Genomic DNA, 16,667 nt, shown 5'->3' with positions numbered 1-16,667 from the left:
CTGTCTGAACCTCTGTGTATATCCTAGAAGGCTGCACTCTCTATTCCAACTTTGGTGCTACTGTCTACAGTCTTTATGCATGTGGCTGCATGTGTTTTTTTCAGTGGGTCCTCTGTAGGTATGGGACTGGGTCTGTGGGATTCCCTCTGAACATCATTCTGCACTGAGGCTTGCAGGAGTAGGCACTTAGTCTTAAACTGCTGATGGATTATGACAATATTGTATCCCTCAGTCTCATCTGCCAGCTTTCCACCCAAGGAGTCAGAAAGACAAGGCAGACTTTGCATGGGCTCCATCTTCAGGACTTCCCTCCTGCCTTCCTCCATGCTGGGAAAAATGCAAGGAGTACAAGTTAACCCCTGGGCCCCAGAACAAAGGCCTTCTTCATTCCATGGCGATCAGAAGGCACCACGGAAGGGAGGCTGTCCTGGCAGAAAGAAGAGGCTGGGTTCAGCAGCCTGCTGGGGAGGAGGCTGACTGTCATCGGCGTTACTCAGGTTGCTTGCTTTAGTTTCTCTCACATAGTTGTGTGAACTATCACCCTTTGTTTGACTCTTGTTATGAAGGTCTGGCCTTCTCCACCCTGCTTCTCTGGGAAAATATAACTCCCCTGAGCTCCCCCATGGGACATGATTCAGGAACACTGGGGAGGTTTCATTGAAGAAATCCATTTCTAACCACCCAGTGGGTCCCCACTACCTATGAACACAGCCCTCTCCTGAGAGTGGAAGCAAGAGGAGAGGGCAGAGGACAGGACTCTAGAGGAGAAAAAAAGCACAGCTTAGACCCAGGGCGGCAGTCTAAAAGTGGGTTCCAGAACGCAGGACACCTCCCTGCAACCAAAGATATAAAGAATCCAGGGCAAATGAATCGAGTACAAACTTGACCTTTTGAGTGTGGTGGGATAAGAAAAGAGTGAAATCACAAGGGGACTCACCATGGGGTCGCTTCTGTCTAACTCGCCCACCTCACTGTCATAGGAACCTGTGGCAGCTCTCATGAATCTTTCTCTAGCTGACATCACTCATGGTCAGGGTCACCAGAATTGATTCCCGGGGCATTATTCCCTGGCAGGTAGTGATGACAATTTTTGGGAAAGAGATCTTCAGATATATTAGAGAGAATATAATATAATATAATATAATATAATATAATATAATACAATACAGAATGTCTTATCAATCTGTAAATAGGAGAAATACTTGTGTTGGGAAATGAAACATAGTACTTTATACTGCTGGTGCTATCTGGTGCCCATGGCAAGCTGGGAAGTTGATAATATGTTCAAGTTAAACCATCTTCTGACAGGCTAAATAGTTGAATGTAAAGTTCCTGCTGCAATTGAATTATACCCTATATTCAGGGATGAGTCTGCTCCTACGCTGGAAAAGCTATATAATCAGTACCAAAGGAGGCACTGATCTGGTCACACGTGCTGCTTGATAGCCGCCTGTCCCTGCATGCACAGCCCTGAGGACAGAAGAGGACCGACCCAACAGGAGGTGGCTCAGAGGAGACTGACTCCATAGGACAGAGAAGGCAGCTTGCTGGGCTCCCACCAAAGTCCCAGATCCTCCTTTTCTCTGGCCACAGTTTCCTTCCAGCCACTTGGGTAAGGAGCTCCTTCCACCCTGGAGCAGAGCTTTCCCCTGTCCTGCTGCTCTGAGTGCCAACAAGCTTGTAAATCATACTTCTGCTACTGTTGCTCTTCTGGTTTCCATGGCTCTGAGTGGCTTCTAGGAAGAAGGGCAAACTCCACCTGTGACTTCCAGATCCTTACCAATATGACACAAATCTGCAATGCTGTTATCATTTTTTTTTCATCCCCACCCCCTCTGCCACACACACTGCTGCATCTGTGTTTCAGTTCTTGAAGATTCTCATGAGTTCCTGAACTCATCAAGCTTCTTCATACTTCCATTATAATAATGGTATTAGCTCATCTTCATTGAGGACTTCTGTGCAGGCACTGTGCTAACGCCTTTATGTTACTTCCTATAATCCTCACAACACTGTGAAGTAGGTACTATGTTCACCCCCAGGTTACAGCTGAAAAATGAAAGTTTTCAAAAACACATAGGAACCTAGTTATGAACCTGAGCGCTCTGTCTCCAGAGCTCATGCTCTTTTTAAAAAAAAAATTTTTAGGGGCGCCTGGGTGGCGCAGTCGGTTAAGCGTCCGACTTCAGCCAGGTCACGATCTCGCGGTCCGCGAGTTCGAGCCCCGCGTCAGGCTCTGGGCTGATGGCTCAGAGCCTGGAGCCTGTTTCCGATTCTGTGTCTCCCTCTCTCTCTGTCCCTCCCCCATTCATGCTCTGTCTCTCTCTGTCCCAAAAATAAATAAACGTTGAAAAAAAAAATTAAAAAAAAATTTTTTTTAATGTTTATTCATTTTTGAGAGGTAAAGTGCAGAGGGGCAGAGAGAAAGGGAGACACAGAATCTGAAGCATACTCCAGGCTCTGAGCTATCAGCATAGAGCCTGGTGTGGGGCTTGAACTCACAAACCATGAGATCATGACCTGAGCCAAAGTCAGACACTTAAATGACGGAGCCACCCAGGCACCCCTAGAGCCCATGCTCTTAACCAGGGGTTGAACAACTGTTTCTTTAAAGGGCCAAATAGATCTACTATTAGTACTACTAAAAAGTAGGTCTTTTAGTATTTGCAAGCCATACATTCTCCGTGGCAACAACCCAACTACACCATTACAGTATGAAAGCAGCTCTAGACATAAATATTGGGCAAAATGCATGCTACTGCCACCTGACTTGCCAACCCTTCCTACCCTTCCTGGCATCATCTACGCCAAGCCTAAAGCCTCTATCCCAAGAGAGTAGAGCAGATCAGAACACTGCGCCATGGGAAGGAACACATCTTTCCCAGAACTGGGTGGAAGCACATTTCTTGGTCAGCCATTGTGCAACCAGGGTGGAGAGAAGGGAGCCATTTCCATCATCTTGAGAAGGTATCTCTTTCCTGAAAGATGCTCAGATAGCACCTGCTTTGATATTGTGCACCCCAAAACACTGGGGAGATGGGACATTTATAAGATAGCACCAGGAGATTTACTCAGGTCATCTCAATGTGTGAGTTTCTCTTTTCTCTGCTGGTTGCCATTGCACCCTGTGTTTCTCACAGAATGCCCGCAATTGCTCTCAACACTCCTTGTGCTCAGTGCTTACTCTGTGGACCTCATTCCTCTCCAGACCAAATACCACACTCATTTCACAGCCTTCTTTCCCTCTGAGGTGTGCAGCCAGTTCAGATTGCAAGTGCTGAGATTAGAAATACAAATTTTGAATTTACTTGTGACATCATCACACATGTAAGGACACATTTGTATGATTCACTGTTTCTATATGCCCCTCAACTTTCTGTACACACCCCATTAAGGAGACTGTTTCTTGATTCCTAAGAAATGTCAAAGTCTCTTGGAATCAAACTTCAGTGATTCCTCAATGATTTTTGTCCTTACTCACTTTCAATTCCTTAAGTTAAGCTCTAAGTGAACATTTCAAAACAGGACACAAAAGGTGTCTATGGATTCCAGGTGGAGAGAAAATTTTGCATAATAAGCAGATCAGTGGAAGACCAAGCATTGGGGAGATGGGTGCAGAGGTCAGGCCTCTGGGCAGAGTGGCCCCTGGTGATGTCTCCTGTCCTTTCAGGAAACTGCCAGTTGGGCAGCTTATCCCACAGGACAGAGACAAAATGCTCATCTGGCAGTGTAAAAACTCAACTCTCCAGTTCCTTTGCCTTTCAAAGGGAGTTATGTCCCCAGTATAGCCACCATTTCCATGCCCAGGCCATCAGGAGGAACAGCCAGAAGCTCCAGAGGGACAGGTACAAACATGGTGAAAAAACACTGCAGGCCAATTCTTGCTCAGGCCTCTGGGCAAATGCCTATAAGAACTCAGACAGTCGCAACCTGATGGGAAGGGTGTTGCTGGTAGAGGAGAAAACCTGTGTGGGAAGGGGGCACACAGAGGAGTGTCTGAGTAAGCAGAAGGAAGGGACAATTATCACAGATCAGCTCCTTGTCTCCTTTGTTTGAGGACATGACTAATTCCTGACTTCAGTGAATTCATACGCAGCCTTATTGTGTTGGGATCATCAAGGCTGGAAGGCAGGAGAATTTCTCCATGACTAAAGGAAGCCAAAGAAGCAATCTTCATATTTCATACCTTTAAGAGGCTGGGAGTGATCTCACTATTTGTAAAGATCAGCCCTTCCCCATCTGCAAGCTCACCTTCCAGGACGGAGCCCAGCCCATTTTCACCATATATAAACTGCTGCCGGGAGGCTCATCTCACAGATCTGCTCCTCTCAGCCCTACCCTCCAGCCTCTCACGCTTTCTTCAGCCTTCCCTCTTCAAGAATCATGTCTAGCAAATCTACCGTGAGGAGCCAAAGCGTCAGCCACCGTGGCTTCAGCACCAGCTCAGCCAGAGTCCCAGGGGTCTGTCGCTCTGGCTTCAGCAGTGTCTCTGTGTCCCGCTCCAGGGGCACTGGTGGCCTCAGTGGAGTGTGTGGAGGAGCTGGCTTTGGGAGCAGGAGCCTCTATAGCCTGGGCGGCTCCAAGAGGATCTCCATCGGAGGGGGCAGCTGTGCCATCAGTGGCGGATATGGTGGCCGAGTTGGAGGTGGCTTTGGCTATGGAGGTGGAGCTGCCAGTGGATTTGGTTTTGGTGCCGCAGCTGGTGGTGGCTTTGGGCTCGGTGGTGGAGCTGGTTTTGCTGGTGGCTATGGGGGCTCTGGCTTCCCTGTGTGCCCCCCTGGAGGCATCCAAGAGGTCACCGTCAACCAGAGTCTCCTGACTCCCCTCAACCTGCAAATCGACCCCACCATCCAGCGGGTGAGGACTGAGGAGCGGGAGCAGATCAAGACCCTCAACAACAAGTTTGCCTCCTTCATCGACAAGGTGAGCCGGGAAGACCTGCCTCCACTGGGCTGTCAGGCTCCCCAGACTAGACAATCAATGAATGTCCTACTGGGGTGAGATTCAGGAGGGAGGGAGAAGGGGACTCAGAGGAGCTCTCCCCTGGGATGTCAGATGGCCTCCATGTTGACAACAGGCAGAAGGTGATGGAAATCACTTGAAACCACTGGGTCTCCTAAATGTCCTTCATCCCAGCCAGGGAACAATACTCAACTTGTGTTATCCATGAAGCAAAATAAGGCAATGAGAGAATAGAATCGGTCAGCTTTACCTGCTGAATATTGTAAGAGATTAAATAATAATTCCAGTGGAAAACTGTTCTAGGGCTATGGACATGAGGAAAAGGTGAAATAAAAGAAAAAGATTTCTGAATGAATTAAAAAAAGGGTCAGAAATATTTACCTAAAGATAGAAATAAGAAAAAGATTTCTGGCTGAATGAGAAACAAAGTCTCACAAACACTTACATAAATATAGAAATGCAAAATGTGTAGAACTAGAGCATGACCATTAGGGCATTTGTTATACAGGGCAATCATGCACTAAAGCAGAAGTTAATGGAATCCAGTAATTAACTGAATTGGATTAAATCACTAGTTTCTGCACATTTAACAGTCCTTTACCTGAGGTACAATTTAAATATAACTTTCCACTTTGTAACAGAGAAATACTATGTTTTTAAATGTCTATTTAAGTATTTTGAGAGAGAGAGAGAGAGAGAGAGAGAGAGACTAAAAGAGAGAACAGGAGAGGGTTACAGTTAGAGAGACAGCACAGAGCCTGACAGGGGCTAGATCTCACAACACTGAGATGATGACCTGAGCCCAAATAAAAAATCAGAAGCTTAACTGAATGAGCCACCCAGGCACCCCAGAAATATTTTTAACTAGATGTGTGGTTGTGCTTTTCAATAAAAAGAGAAGAAATGTTGAAAGACGCTGATAGGCCAAATAGCTTAGTTGGTGAGAAGATGTCATAGGTCCATGGAAGAACTTCACACTAAGACCAGTGAGGTTGGAACGAAATAGGGTTGGGGGTGCAACACTGTCAGCCTGACCCTCTGTACATGGTCTGTAATAGCCCAACCTGGGCGACTACCCAAAGTGCCTGGGCACCTGTCAGGTTACATCTCTGTCTCCCTGGCTTTCTCTGGCAAATAACAATCTTGTCTTCTTCCAGGTGCGATTCCTGGAACAACAGAACAAGGTCCTGGACACCAAGTGGACTCTGCTCCAGGAGCAGGGCACCAAGACCGTGAGGCAGAACCTGGAGCCCTTGTTTGAGCAGTACATCAACAACCTCAGGAGACAGCTAGACAGCATCCTGGGGGAGAGGGGCCGCCTGGACACAGAGCTCAGGGGCATGCAGGACATGGTGGAGGACTTCAAGAACAAGTGAGCACAAGGACAGAAAGGGCTCCATTCCCTGAAGTGCACACATCAAGACTATTGGGTGACTAGGTCAAGATGTGGGCCTGATTCCATAGCAAAACATGTTCATGGAAATGACACTCACAATTGTTGCCGAAACAACCCCAAAATAGCAAAAAGGCCATGGAGGTGGATGGGGAGAAAAAAAGATAAAAACAATTTAGGGACCCCCAAAAATCATTTTTGTGGCTCACTGGCAGGAAGCTCTTTTGGGGTATATCTCTCTTATGGAAAGTTGGGATTCCAGGACACTTTCTCTGTATCATCCTTGCCACTGGCTCAATTCTGTCTTACCCTCTTCTGTGTCTAGATACGAAGATGAAATCAACAAGCGCACAGCAGCAGAGAATGAATTTGTGACTCTAAAGAAGGTGAGCTGCTGAAGATCAGGGGTTCATGTTCCTTTCTAGAAAGAAAGGACTCTTGGGCCCTGCACACATCCAAGAGGGGAGTAGATGGGGAGACTAAAAGGCGTTCAGACTGGGAAGGAAGGCTCAGCTGACTCCAAGGTGTTGGCTTGTTCCCCAGGATGTGGATGCTGCCTACATGAATAAGGTTGAATTGCAAGCCAAGGTAGATGCTCTCATGGATGAGATCAACTTCACCAGAGCCTTGTATGAAGCAGTAAGCATCCCCACTCCTCTTTTTTTGTTGTGATGGGGCTCTGCCAAGGGTGGAGGATCTTGGGGTGGGCTACGTCTGTAAGGCCAAGGGAAAGATGATCTGATGATCTTATGCTCTGCAGGAACTGGCTCAGATGCAAACCCACATCTCAGACACTTCCGTGGTCCTGTCCATGGACAACAACCGTAACCTGGACCTGGACAGCATCATCGCTGAAGTCAAAGCCCAATATGAGGAGATCGCTCAGAAGAGCCGGGCTGAGGCTGAGTCCTGGTACCAGAGCAAGGTGAGCCTTGAGTTGACAGGTGCCCAGGATTGCCTGTGTCCTCTTCCTAGACACCAGCAAGCCTACCCCGTTTGCTGGGAAAATCACCTCAAGGAAGCTGATGATTTCTCACAAGTGTGAACCCTGCACTCACAGAGTAGGCATTCACAGAATTTATGTGCTTTTTGAGTAAGTCAAAGAACACCACTGCAGGAGGCTAGCTATATCGATATGGATCTAGTGATCCTTGCTTTTGTCTTCACCCTGAGTCGGCTCCCTTGGAAACATAATACAGAACATTGCTGGCCTCCAACTGAACTAGGCAGCCAGCATTCCATTCAAAAGAGGGTCTGTGATCAGCGTACAGTATTCAGTGACCTTGCCCCGTCAACTTTCTCTAAAATGCCTTGGTGAGAAGTCCCTAGCTCTGGGTGTGTTAAATGCCAGATTGAGAAGTCAGGTCACCATTAGCATGTGAAAACCCACATGCACCACCTTCTCTCCCTCTGCACTCCAGTATGAAGAGCTGCAGGTCACCGCAGGTAGACACGGGGATGATCTGCGCAACACCAAGCAGGAGATTGCTGAGATCAACCGCATGATCCAGAGGCTGAGATCCGAGATCGACCATGTCAAGAAGCAGGTACGGTGGGGGACAAGCATCGCTTCCTCACTCAACCACCAGGCAGCAATCAACCACCTTTTGGGAAATGCTGGGAATTGGGGGAGAGCAAAGAGAGGGGTGCATGTGGCTCCCACCCTCAGTGAGTTCCCACATATGAGGACAGATGAGTGCTAACCCTACAGAATGACACAACTGCATGACAAGAGCAATCCCAATTAGTCAGAGTGTAGAAAGATCATCCAGAAACTTTTGGTTTAGAGAATGCTTGGTTTAGGAATACAAGAAACAAGTGGGGAAAGAAAAGGGGAGGCCCAAAGTGGGGGGGGGCAAGATTGTTCTAAATCTGCTCAACATCGAATTGAAACAGAAGTTGAGCAGTGACCCAGGATGAAGATCGGTGTTGCCCAAGCATGTTAGAAGACCTTAGGAGTGAGGAGGACAAGATCTCAGTGGCCAGAAGTGAAACTCATAGCCTTAAGTGAAGATGTTGGTAATTTTGTATAAATTAGGGGGCATCCACATGAATCATGAGAAAAGGTTCTGGTCTGGCTTTGGAGACAGCACTCAAAACAAACTGAGTGGGTCCATTTCTTCCAACTATGCTGGTATTTGGTCCAGTATAGGGTCTCCCACCCAGCCCTCAGAGAAGGTGGTTTCAAAAAGGCATATATGTTCTCATGTAGCTCCCAGACTAGATAAGTTGTGCAGAGCAGACAAAGACTGGGAAAAAAAGTGGTAGAAGTCCCTTACCATCGTATCTGGGCTCTGGAACTGTTCCTCACTAGAAATAAGTATGGCTATCTCCTGGAGAACTACATTACGAGTTCCTTCTGCCTATCTTCTTGCTCTAGTGTGCCAACCTGCAGTCCGCTATTGCTGATGCCGAACAGCGTGGGGAGATGGCCCTGAAGGATGCCAAGAACAAGCTGGCTGATCTGGAGGATGCTCTGCAGAAGGCCAAGCAGGACATGGCCCGGCTGCTGAAGGAGTACCAGGAGCTGATGAATGTCAAGCTAGCCCTGGACGTGGAGATTGCCACCTACAGGAAGCTGCTGGAGGGCGAGGAGTGCAGGTGAGTAACTCACACAAGCTCCTCAAACCTCTGAATCCATGTCCATGATGTCTGGCCATGAGCACAAGTTGAAGGCATTCTAGTTATGGCCACAATCATGACTCTCCGAGAATCTTAAAAGGCAGTTTGCTCATGGGTTATCCTCACATCGAGGCTTCCCACTCTGGTCCAGTGGTGGCTGTCTGAGGTCTCACGGTCCCTGTGTTTTCTCCCTTCCTAGGCTGAGTGGGGAAGGTGTTGGACAAGTCAACATCTGTAAGTACTTTGCTTGCCCCTCTCCCTTGCCCTTAGCCCTTCTGACGAGACTCAGACTGGCAGAATGAGCTCACTGTGTCCTCTGTGTCCTTTTCTCCCTCCCCTTCACAGCTGTGGTGCAGTCCACCATCTCCGGAGGCTATGGCAGCGCTGGCGGCTATGGCAGTGCCAGCGGTGTGGGCAGTGGCTCAGGCCTGGGCGGAGGCAGCGGCTACTCCTATGGCAGCGGCCACAGCCTGGGAGCTGGCTTCAGTTCCAGCAGCGGCAGAGGCATTGGGGGTGGCTTCAGCTCCTCTGGAGGCAGCAGTTCCACCATCAAATACACCACCACCTCATCCTCCAGCAGGAAGAGCTACAAGCACTAAGTCCTGCCATCAGCTCTTGGCCCCACGTTGTCCCATCTACAACTGGATTGCCCTCTCTCAGGCTGCTTCTCCTCTCCCGTCTCTGGTTTCTTACTCACTGACTCTGAGTGGAACCTGCTGAGTGCCTTCATTTCTCATCACTGCCTATACCTGCTCCACCTGAGCTTCCACTGCTCACCATCCAAAGGTCACTGCCTGGGTCCTACTCCAGGACACAGCAACTTCTTCTTGCTTCCACGGGCCCATGAATTCCCCATCTCTCAAGTAGTGAGGCCTTCCCTCACAGTGCTTGTGAAAGCATAAGTGATCAGCTCTATGACAAACAGGGTTTGTGTCCCTGTCATGTGTTCTTCTCCTTGCTCTCTTCCAATGCAATAAAGCAGATTTATAATATAATTCATGGTGGAGTAGTGACTTGCTTCATTACCTTTGGGTCCTGAGTGTTTTCATCAGACAAATGCCTTATCATGTGAAGAATACTCCCAATCCCCAGTACTTACTCCCATCCTCTAGACTGCTTCGTCAAACCTCAGTCTCGCATCCTGATGTGCAGGATTCCTTGCCAGATTAGATTCCATGTAAATGCTTGTCAAGTGGAGTGGCAGGCATCTGGTCTACCATCAATGTACAGTGTTTGCACTGCCTGTATTTGGGAGTAGCATCTTAGCCTCTTTGACTTGGTCTGTAAGATTCTCTGCCACCTGCTCAAGCAGCCACCCATAATGCCCAGAGAAATATAGTAGTGTCCAGTTAGAGCCAAAGAATAGTGACAAGAGAATAAGAGATTAGATTTTACTTGCAATTGCCTTCATGACCCAGAAACGTGCCTGACAATAGCAATTAATATGTGTATACTGCTGAACCGGAAGTATACTTCTAGAAATGTATCTTAAGAAACTAGTACAAATGCAGGACGTTATATATACATGGATGTGAATTCCAATAATCTTCACAACATGAAAAACTTGAAAACACTAGATTGGAGCAATTAAGGATCTACAAACTCAGGCACAAATCTTAGATGCTGACCTCTTGAAGTCTGAAAACAAAACAAGAATGGAATCTCCCTATTCCTTACCTCCTAGACCTCTTAACAGAGGCTCAAAGAAGTCAAGTTCTGTGCTCTGATGAGATGATCTTGCATCCCCTCTAGCTGTGCCCTGGCCTGCTCTGGTTTCTAAGAATGGTTAAGGGAAAACTCAGGATACAGTGCAAGGATGGTCTGTTAACTTCCGCTTCCCAACCACCAGTCACCGTTTTCAGTACCTGTTTCCCCCATGCCCTTAACCCCAACTCTCAGCACAAGGGAAATTCTCATGAATTGGCTAATTTGTAAAGATGTTTCTGGGTCCTGCTATATCAACACCCTGCTGTGTTCACTTGTAACCATTCCCACAAGGAACAGTGTCAGCCTTTCATTTTGACATAACTCCCTGCCCAGAATTTATTTAATACCGGATATGTGATGATTGCTTTCCAAAATCTAATCCCACTCACCACACATGCTAATATTCCCATGTGGAGTAATGGAACGTAAAATAATTGACAAAGAAATTTATCTAGGATATAGCAATACACAAAAAGAAGATAAAGGGGTTCCTGGGTGGCTCAGTGGTTAAATGTCTGACACTTGGTTTTGGCTCAGATCATGATCTCAAGGATTCATGCGTTCAAGCCCAGTGTCAGGTTCTGCACCTTCAGCACAGAGCTTGCTTGGGATTCTCTGTCTCCCTCTCTCTTTGCCCCTTTGCACTAGCATTGTCTCTGTCTCTCTCAAAATAAATAAATAAACTTTAAAAAAAATTTTTTAAAGGACACTAAATAACTGTATATGGATTTAAATTAAAATTTTCTGATGCCTGTACATCAAAATTATAATCAAGAAAAACTCCACCAAACTGTATACTTACAAATTTGATAATTAAAAAATTTTTAGATGTTTATTTATTTTTGAGATAGTAGAGACAGAGCAAAAGCAGGGGAGGGGCAGAGAGAGAGAGAGGGAGACACAGAGGGAGAGGGAGACACAGAATCGGAAGCAGACTCCAGGCTCTGAGCTGTTAGCACAGAGCCTGATGCAGGGCTTGAACTCACGAACTGTGAGATCATGACCTGAGCTGAAGTAAGACACTTAACCAAATGAGTCACCCAGGTGCCACATAAATTCGATAATTTAGATGAAATGGGCCAAAATAGAAATACAGAAAAGTGCTGAAGCTTACACAAGGAGAAATTTATAATCAGAATAGCCTTGAATCTATTAAAGAAATTGAATGAATAATATATAACCCTCCAAAAAAAAGCACAAGTTAGGGGTGCCTGGGTGGCTCAGTTGGTTAAGCTCCAGTCTTCAGCTCAGGTCATGATCTCACAGTTCATGGGTTCCAGCCCTTCATTGGGCTCTGTGCTGACAGCTCAGAGCCTGGAGCCTGTGTCAGATTCTGTTTCTCCCTCTCTCTCTGCCCCTCCTCCACTCATTCTCTCTTTCTCTCTCTCTGTCTCTCTCTCAAAAATAAGTAAACTTTTTAAAAAATTTTTTTAAAAAGCACAAGTCCTGGATATTTGCATTGGTTAATCCTACCAAACAATTAAAAAAGAAATGGTACCAATTCTTGACAATCTATTATAAAAAATAGAAGCAGGAGGAACACTTTCTAACTCATTCTATGAGGACAGCATTACTCTAATACTAAAACCAGATAGAGAAACTCTATGATCTCTTATGACCATGGATACAAAGGTGCTCAACAAAATATCATCAAATTGAATCCTATGATGTATAAAGAGTTATACACCACAATGAATGGGATTTATTGCAGATATGCAAAGCTGATTCAACATTCAAAATCATTCAATGTAATTCGCCATACCAAAATTTTGAAGGAGAAAAATCATATGATTGTATTAGTTAAAGCAGAAAAAATTATATAATGCAATCCAACATCCATTCATGATTTTAAAAAAAAGGAAAAAAATCTCACCAAAGAATAAAGGACAAGTTCCTCATCTTAGAAAAGAACATTAAGTTGAAGAGCCTGGGTGGCTCAGTCAGTTAAGTGGCAGACTTCAGGTCATGATCTCAGGTCATGATCTTGCAGTTCACGAGTTTGAGCCCCACGTCGGGCTCTGTGCTGACAGTTCAGAGCGTGGAGCCTGCTTCAGATTCTGTGTCTCCCTTTCTCTCCCTATCCCTCCCCCACTCAAACTCTGTCTCAAAAATAAATAAAAATTTAAAAACCTTTTAAAAAAAGAACATTTAAAAAAATCCTATAGAGGTGCCTGGGTGGCTCAGTCAGCTAAGTGTCTGACTTCTGCTCAAGAAATGATCTCACAGTTGGTGAGTTCGAGCTCCGCATCGGGCTCTGTGCTGACAGCTCAGAGCCTGGAGCCTGCTTTGGATTCTGTGTCTTCCTCTCTCTCTGCCCCTCCCCAGCTTGCACTCTGTCTCTCTCTGTCTCTCTGTCTCTCTGTTTCTCTCTAAAAAAATAAATAAACATTAAAAAATTTTTTAATAGAAAAGAAATCCTATAGCTGTCATCACACTTACTGGTGAGATACTGGACCCTTTTCTTCTGAGGCCAACAATAAGATAAGCATGTATTCTCTCTCCATTTTTATGCAACAGTATACTGGAAGCTCTAACTAGTGCAATAAGATGAGAGAAATCAATATAAGTGATACAGATTAGAAGTGAAGAAATAAAGCTCTTTATTCTCAGATGAGATGATAGTCTACGTAGAAAATCTAAAAACCTCCTCAAATAAACAAGTCGGTATAGCAAAGTTGTGGTACACAAGATCACTACCTAAAAAATCATTTGCTTTTTTATAGACCAGTAGTAAAGAACTGAATGTTGAAAAATTTTAAAGTATCATTTATAGTAGTATCAAAATATTAAATATACTTGGGCATCCATCTAATAAAATGTGAAGAGGATCTATGTGTGCAAAATCATAAAATATTGATATTGATGAGAGAAGTCAAAAGTGTAAATATATGGATAGATATTGCATATTCATGGATTAGAAGATTTGATATTATTAAGATGTCATTTCTTCCCATTTTGTTATATAGATTCAACATTATCTCAATTGAAATTTTAGCAAGCTTTGGGGCATCTGGGTGGCTCATGCAGTTGGGCGTCCAACTTCAGCTCAGGTCACGATCTCACGGCTCCTGGGTTCAAGCCCCACGTCAGGCTCTGTGCTGACAGCTCAGAGCCTGGAACCTGCTTCGGATTCTGTGTCTCCTTCTCTCTGTGCCCCTCCCCCACATGCACATTGTCTCTCTCTCTCAAAAAATAAACAAACATTAAAAAAATAAAAATTAGTTTCTTTTTGTATATATATATATATATATATGTGCATACAAAAGTCACACATGTATATACAAAAAAGATTTATTTTAAGGCTCATGTGATTATATATATTACGTAATAAAATATTTCTTTATTTATTTATTATAGATTTATGATCTATATAATTATATGTATGTATTTAATTATATGTATTGTATATATCGTAAGTCTACAATGATTTTTTGTACACATACGTATATACGTGTGTGTGTGTATATATATTTTTTCTGTCTCCTTGGTTCTATTTCTTTGGAAAACCCTGACTAATACCATTAGGAATTAAGAAAGCTCCCTGGAGAAGTGACTGATACTAGGACTGGGGTGGGAAATACACAAGATAATGCTATAGCATCTTTCAGTGACAAAAATTTAGGAAATAATTGGGGCGCCTGGGTGGCGCAGTCGGTTAAGCGGCCGACTTCAGCCAGGTCACGATCTCGCGGTCCGGGAGTTCGAGCCCCGCGTCAGGCTCTGGGCTGATGGCTCAGAGCCTGGAGCCTGTTTCCAATTCTGTGTCTCCCTCTCTCTCTGCCCCTCCCCCGTTCATGCTCTGTCTCTCTCTGTCCCAAAAATAAATAAACGTTGAAAAAAAAAATTAAAAAAAAAAAAATTTAGGAAATAATCAAAAAGCCCACTGAAAGAGCTCCCAGTGGCAAAATTGGAATGATTTGTACCACGAAGGAAAGACAGAGGGAAGGAAGGAAGGAAGGAAGAGAGGAAACATGGAATCCTGAGCATGTCCCAATGCATGGAATCACATCTCATGGTGGGGCAGGGGTGCAGCACAGTCAGGGGAGGGAATGCTTCAGAGAGGGGTTAAGAGCATGCTGCTCTTCTCTGCTCTGCTCCATGCCCCAGAAAGCAATCCCTACAGACTTCCTTGTTTGCTAACTAGTCATTGTATTTGGCCTTATGAAAAACTGGCAGTAGATCCAAGGATGAGAGGACAAAGAGTTTGAGGTGTCCATCTCTGGAAGTAGCTGTATCCCTCTTTGACCATGACTCCCGTTGGGCAGTTCCTTCTCAATGCTTTCACTTACTGGACTCCCTTTGACACTAAAAAGTAGTCACGGGGCAGGAAAACCATCCTCTTTTGGTCTTGGAGGCTCCACTCAGAGGCTCCATTTCCCCCAACACTGTTGCAGTCCCCACTCTCCTCATGCCCCTTTAGCAGCCCCTTCTGTAAGGCCGCTGTCATCTGTATCTGTATTCCTTTCACTTAAGAGACTCAGCTCCATCCATTGTGATAATGGAGGCCCTTGTGTTCCTGCTTCTGTCTGAAACTGCCAGCCTAGAATTTATCTGAATGCTCATGAAAGTTTTCTTTCACCACTTTCTTTCCATGCCCTTTGCCTAACTTGTTTTTCTTCACAGCACTTGGAGAAAGTAGTCACAAAGAAATCTTAACCTGTATTCGGTAGACTTAGTTTTAATACTAACACTGATATTGTTCTTTTGATACTACCATAGGTATATTGCAGGATAAAGCAAATACATAATATATTTATGTCATTCAGGGCCAAGCTTTCAGTGTGAGAAACAATAAATAAGGTATAAAACCATTCTGTAACATTCTTTTTAAATTGAAAATATTAGCATAACTTCTGATTTGTTTTTTTTAATATTTTTTAATGTTTATTTTTAACACAAAGAGACAGAGTGCGAGTGGGGGGGCAGAGAGAGAGAGAGAGAGAGACTGAATCTGAGGGAGTCTCCAGGCTCTGAGCTGTCAGCATGGAGCCGGACAACACAGAGATGGACAGCATGGAGTCGGACGTGGGGCTAGAACCCACAAACCATGAGATCATGACCTGAGCCGAAGTTGGAAGCTCAATCGACTGAGCCACCCAGATGCCCCAGCTTCTGATTTGTTTTTAAATATATTCTTACATCTTTCCTAGTTCTGAACATTGAAACGACATCAAAGCAAAGACAACCCAGTAAAAGTGAGTACTCTTTTCATCCAAATTGTACTTTATGAATATTATTTCCCGATATAAGGAACTGGAGCTATTTGGCAGAATGGTTGGTCCCATGTCAGTGACAAGGTAAGTACAAGGTAAGCTGGAGACAGATCGTCTCAGAAAACAAGGAAGCTGTAGAAGCTGAATGGGTCCTGTCGAAAGAACACAGAAGCCAATCTGAAGAACTCCCACTGGCTTAAGATGGGACAATTTAAGCACCCAAAGAACTAATGGCTGCAATGGACGAAAACATATCAAATATATAGATATTTTAAACTGTGAGTTTATAATTATACCAAAAATTCAAACAAAACAAATGACCAAACTAAAAATCTTGATTACCTTTCTAATTGCTAAATTCTGAATCCGTTACTCTAAAAAGTGATTTAAAAGGGGAAAGGATGGGGGCCGCTGGGTGGCTCAGTTGGTTGTGTCCAACTTCAACTCAGGTCATGATCTTGGGGTTCGTGGGTTTCAGTCCCGAGTTGGGCTCGGTGCTGACAGCTCAGAGCTTGAAGCCTGATTCACATTCGGTGTCTCCCTCTCTTTCTGCCTCTCCCCCCTACTTGTGCTCTGTCTTTCTCCCTCTCAAAAATAAATAAACATTAAAAAAAAAAAAAAAACAGGGAAGGATCAAGAACTTTGTTTGACTCTCCTGAATGAAGTTAGTATTAGGTTACCTAAAAAGTAAACATTAAGATTCCTTCTTTATAGATGAGTACTGACTAACAAATGCAGACACAGGATGATAAAATTGGAAAGGTGCCATT

At 44.8% G+C, this 16,667-nt stretch overlaps 1 protein-coding gene across 1 annotated transcript; it reads left to right on the top strand.

Moving 5' to 3' along the window:
* Window positions 1-4,315: 4,315 nt before the first annotated feature.
* Window positions 4,316-9,972, top strand: LOC123590110 (keratin, type II cytoskeletal 6A-like). Its single transcript, XM_045462967.1, has 9 exons — window positions 4,316-4,923; window positions 6,120-6,334; window positions 6,681-6,741; window positions 6,899-6,994; window positions 7,116-7,280; window positions 7,777-7,902; window positions 8,736-8,956; window positions 9,177-9,211; window positions 9,323-9,972. Exons 1-9 carry the CDS (start codon window positions 4,384-4,386, stop codon window positions 9,574-9,576), a joined length of 1,713 nt encoding a protein of 570 aa, XP_045318923.1. The 5' UTR covers window positions 4,316-4,383; the 3' UTR covers window positions 9,577-9,972.
* The last annotated feature ends 6,695 nt before the right edge of the window (window positions 9,973-16,667 follow it).

Source organism: Leopardus geoffroyi, chromosome B4 (assembly GCF_018350155.1).
Source record: "Leopardus geoffroyi isolate Oge1 chromosome B4, O.geoffroyi_Oge1_pat1.0, whole genome shotgun sequence".
NCBI lineage: Eukaryota > Metazoa > Chordata > Mammalia > Carnivora > Felidae > Leopardus > Leopardus geoffroyi.
The sequence above is the reverse complement of the archived record's forward strand: the minus strand, read 5'-3'. Positions and strand labels throughout refer to the sequence as shown.

What these genes read in the sequence shown, in the direction of transcription:
- LOC123590110 (XM_045462967.1), top strand. Translation starts at nt 4,384, where the DNA reads ATGTCTAGCAAATCTACCGTGAGGAGCCAAAGCGTCAGCCACCGTGGC. An exon ending in GTGGAGGACTTCAAGAACAA is followed by an intron (nt 6,335 to 6,680) that starts GTGAGCACAAGG and finishes TTCTGTGTCTAG; the next exon opens with ATACGAAGATGAAATCAACA. An exon ending in AATTTGTGACTCTAAAGAAG is followed by an intron (nt 6,742 to 6,898) that starts GTGAGCTGCTGA and finishes CTTGTTCCCCAG; the next exon opens with GATGTGGATGCTGCCTACAT.